We start from the raw sequence: 2877 nt of genomic DNA on the forward strand, positions 1-2877 counted from the left end.
CTGGTGCACAGAAGATAAATAAATAAATAGATAAATAAAAGCAAAAGGAATAATCAGAAAAAAGAAAAAGCTTATAGAATCCAACTTCCACGCAACTCCGCAACAACTTGAGCTCGGATATTCCAGCTGCCGATAGTAAATTAGTAACACACTAATGAATCAGTGTAGTGACTTCACTACTCACTAGTCCCTACTCACTAGTGGGGGGTTGGAGGACGATGCCGAGGCTGTGAGTGGTTTTATGAGCGAGCCCGTTTGCGCCGATGCCCAGAATTAGAGAAAGGGGATTGTCAGCAAAGCCAATTGAAACTGCGATTGAGTCCCAACTGGAATCCGACCCCGTTCTTGTCCATTGATCTCCATTTCTTCAGCGCACTGTTCCATGGGTTTTGTTTTATAATTCAAATCTTGGGTTTGTGTGAGACGTGAGCCGTGTAGGTGGAGAGATTTGGAAGGTGGATTTCAGAAGGTGTGGGATCCGGGTTCCGAGATTAGACACTTCGGGTCGGGGCAAGAATTCCACGTTTCGGTGTGGAGCTGCACGACTCGTGAAAACGTGGGCATTATTTTTGGATTGTTGCTGGGTACGTCGTCATGGCACACAAGCCGACTGGTAAGGATACCCTTTTCATTATTTTATTCTTGGTAATGGTATTGTTGAGGTTGTATTTGAAGCGCTGAATTCGTTCATTACCCATGTGTGTGGAACTGTGAACGCGGAAGTGTGCTTGTGGGAGGGGGTTTGATTTACTGGATTGAAGTGGGTCAGTGGTATCTGAAGAGCAGGTGAGAGAGTTGGGGCTTTTGTTGACATTCGCTGGATCGCCATTGCAGTTTCGACTTTGAGTCGTTTGTTCGCTTTTTTCTTCTCACAGTTTTATGGAATTTGTATGTTGTTTGAGAAATGTGGGATGTTGTTGTGTTCTTGATTAATGATTCTTGGAAATGGGTAGTTCGACATGTTCGTAGCTTCAGGGTTGTTACGTGTCTCGTACATCTCAATTCTCTTTGTCTGCTTTGTGAGATTTTATGTCGCGTTATCGTGGTCAGGTGAGTGCGGTTCTCGAGGATTGATTGTTGTTGCAGTGTAGATCTTTACATCCTGCCTTCTCGAAGTGATGTAAGGGAAATTTTGGAGGTTTTCGTGACCCTTTAGTTACGTGGTGATTATGTCTGCTGCAGCTTTCACAGATCTGGTAAGTATGGCGCCAGAAAACGCACCTCTGAAGAAGGCGCTCATTACAGGTATCACTGGCCAGGATGGATCTTACTTAACGGAGTTCCTCCTCAAGAAAGGGTACGAAGTACATGGCATTATTAGAAGATCCTCGAACTTCAACACGCAGCGACTTGAGCATATCTACATTGACCCTCACAACTCTAGTGCGCGTATGAAATTGCATTATGGTGATCTTTCAGACGCCTCCTCTCTGCGCAAGTGGGTGGACACTATTTGTCCTGATGAGGTCTATAATTTGGGTGCTCAGTCTCACGTTGGTGTTTCTTTTGAGAATCCGGATTACACAGCTGATGTTGTTGCCACTGGAGCTTTGAGGCTCCTAGAAGCTGTTCGCATTCACGTCGAGAGTACAGGACGCCTAGTAAGTCTAGTAACTCAAACATCTAACCAAATTGCCCTATCTTCAAGTCCCCGCTGATTAAAATGGATGTCTATATGTATTACTATTCAAGACTGGTGTTCAGCTAAGCTGCTCAACATTAACTGTGCATTGTTTCTCATCCACCTTTTTGAATCTTGTCAGGTGAAGTATTACCAAGCTGGGTCCTCAGAGATGTATGGTGCCACTCCCCCTCCCCAGGATGAGACTACAGTATTTCATCCCCGCAGCCCTTATGCCGTTGCCAAGGTAGCTGCTCACTTTTACACAGTGAACTACAGGGAGGCCTACGGCCTGTTTGCTTGCAATGGGATTCTTTTCAACCACGAGTCTCCACGCAGGGGTGAGAACTTTGTCACCAGGAAGATTACCCGCGCAATTGGCCGCATCAAGATTGGACTTCAGAAGAAGCTTTTCCTTGGAAACCTGAAGGCCTCTCGTGATTGGGGATTTGCTGGAGACTACGTGGAGGGCATGTGGCTCATGTTGCAGCAAGACAAGCCTGATGACTACGTTCTTGCCACTGAGAACTCTTACACTGTCGAGGAGTTTTTGGAGGAAGCCTTTGGTTATGTAGGTCTCAATTGGAAGGATCATGTTGAGATCGATCCAAGGTCAGTTCTCATTTCAGATTCAGTTCATTGCTTTCACAAATTTCGACATGTCGTGAACTTTACGAAGTATCGAACTGGTTTCCTTCAACGGCTAAATTGCAATGCTTGGGAACTTGAAATACTGACAAGTTGTGTTTTTCGTATGTTTCAGGTATTTCCGTCCTTCCGAAGTGGATAATCTTAGAGGATCAGCCCAGAAGGCTAGAGAGTTACTGGGTTGGCAGCCCAAGGTTAACTTCAAGCAGTTGGTAGCCATGATGGTGGATAGTGATTTGGAGAGAGCCAAACGTGAGAAGGTTTTAGTTGACAATGGTTACATCGACAGTCACCAACAACCCTGAACTCAGCAATCTTGTTGCAATCTTAATCCTTTGCATATGAGTACACGCAATGAGAGCATTTTGATTTTCCACATGCTGTGCTTTGTGTGAATTTTTTTGGATAGAACATATGAGATTTACTCTGTAGCAAGCACGAAGAGAGGTAGATCTACTTTGGATCATCTCACTGCCGCGGAGTGTAGCTGGATTCTCCTAGATTTAAGACAAAATTCTCTGAGAGACTCTACCTGGGCCATTGTGATCACATCCTTTTTACCGAGCTGACGGTCAAGGTGACCAACTCAAAACATATATTTTCTTAAA

The 2877-nt window shown here is 44.8% G+C and overlaps 1 protein-coding gene across 2 annotated transcripts; it reads left to right on the plus strand.

Annotated features, from left to right (window-relative positions):
• Positions 1-241: 241 nt before the first annotated feature.
• On the plus strand, positions 242-2877 carry LOC112283572 (GDP-mannose 4,6 dehydratase 1). 2 transcript variants are annotated; one of them, XM_024522431.3, is made up of 4 exons: positions 242-613; positions 1183-1601; positions 1764-2233; positions 2385-2877. In XM_024522431.3, exons 1-4 carry the CDS (start codon positions 595-597, stop codon positions 2572-2574), a joined length of 1098 nt encoding a protein of 365 aa, XP_024378199.1. In that variant the 5' UTR covers positions 242-594; the 3' UTR covers positions 2575-2877. The 2 variants fall into 2 exon arrangements, with proteins under 2 accessions (XP_024378199.1, XP_024378200.1); XM_024522432.3 differs by lacking the exon at positions 242-613 and adding an exon at positions 708-786.

The sequence above is a fragment of the Physcomitrium patens genome, chromosome 6 (genome assembly GCF_059467195.1).
Source record: "Physcomitrium patens ecotype Gransden chromosome 6, ASM5946719v1, whole genome shotgun sequence".
NCBI classification, from domain to species: domain Eukaryota; kingdom Viridiplantae; phylum Streptophyta; class Bryopsida; order Funariales; family Funariaceae; genus Physcomitrium; species Physcomitrium patens.

Excerpts from the sequence above, each read along its gene's own strand:
- LOC112283572 (XM_024522431.3), top strand. Across the intron at positions 1,602-1,763 it reads TCGAGAGTACAGGACGCCTA|GTGAAGTATTACCAAGCTGG; the intron begins GTAAGTCTAGTA and ends GAATCTTGTCAG. Across the intron at positions 2,234-2,384 it reads CATGTTGAGATCGATCCAAG|GTATTTCCGTCCTTCCGAAG; the intron begins GTCAGTTCTCAT and ends CGTATGTTTCAG.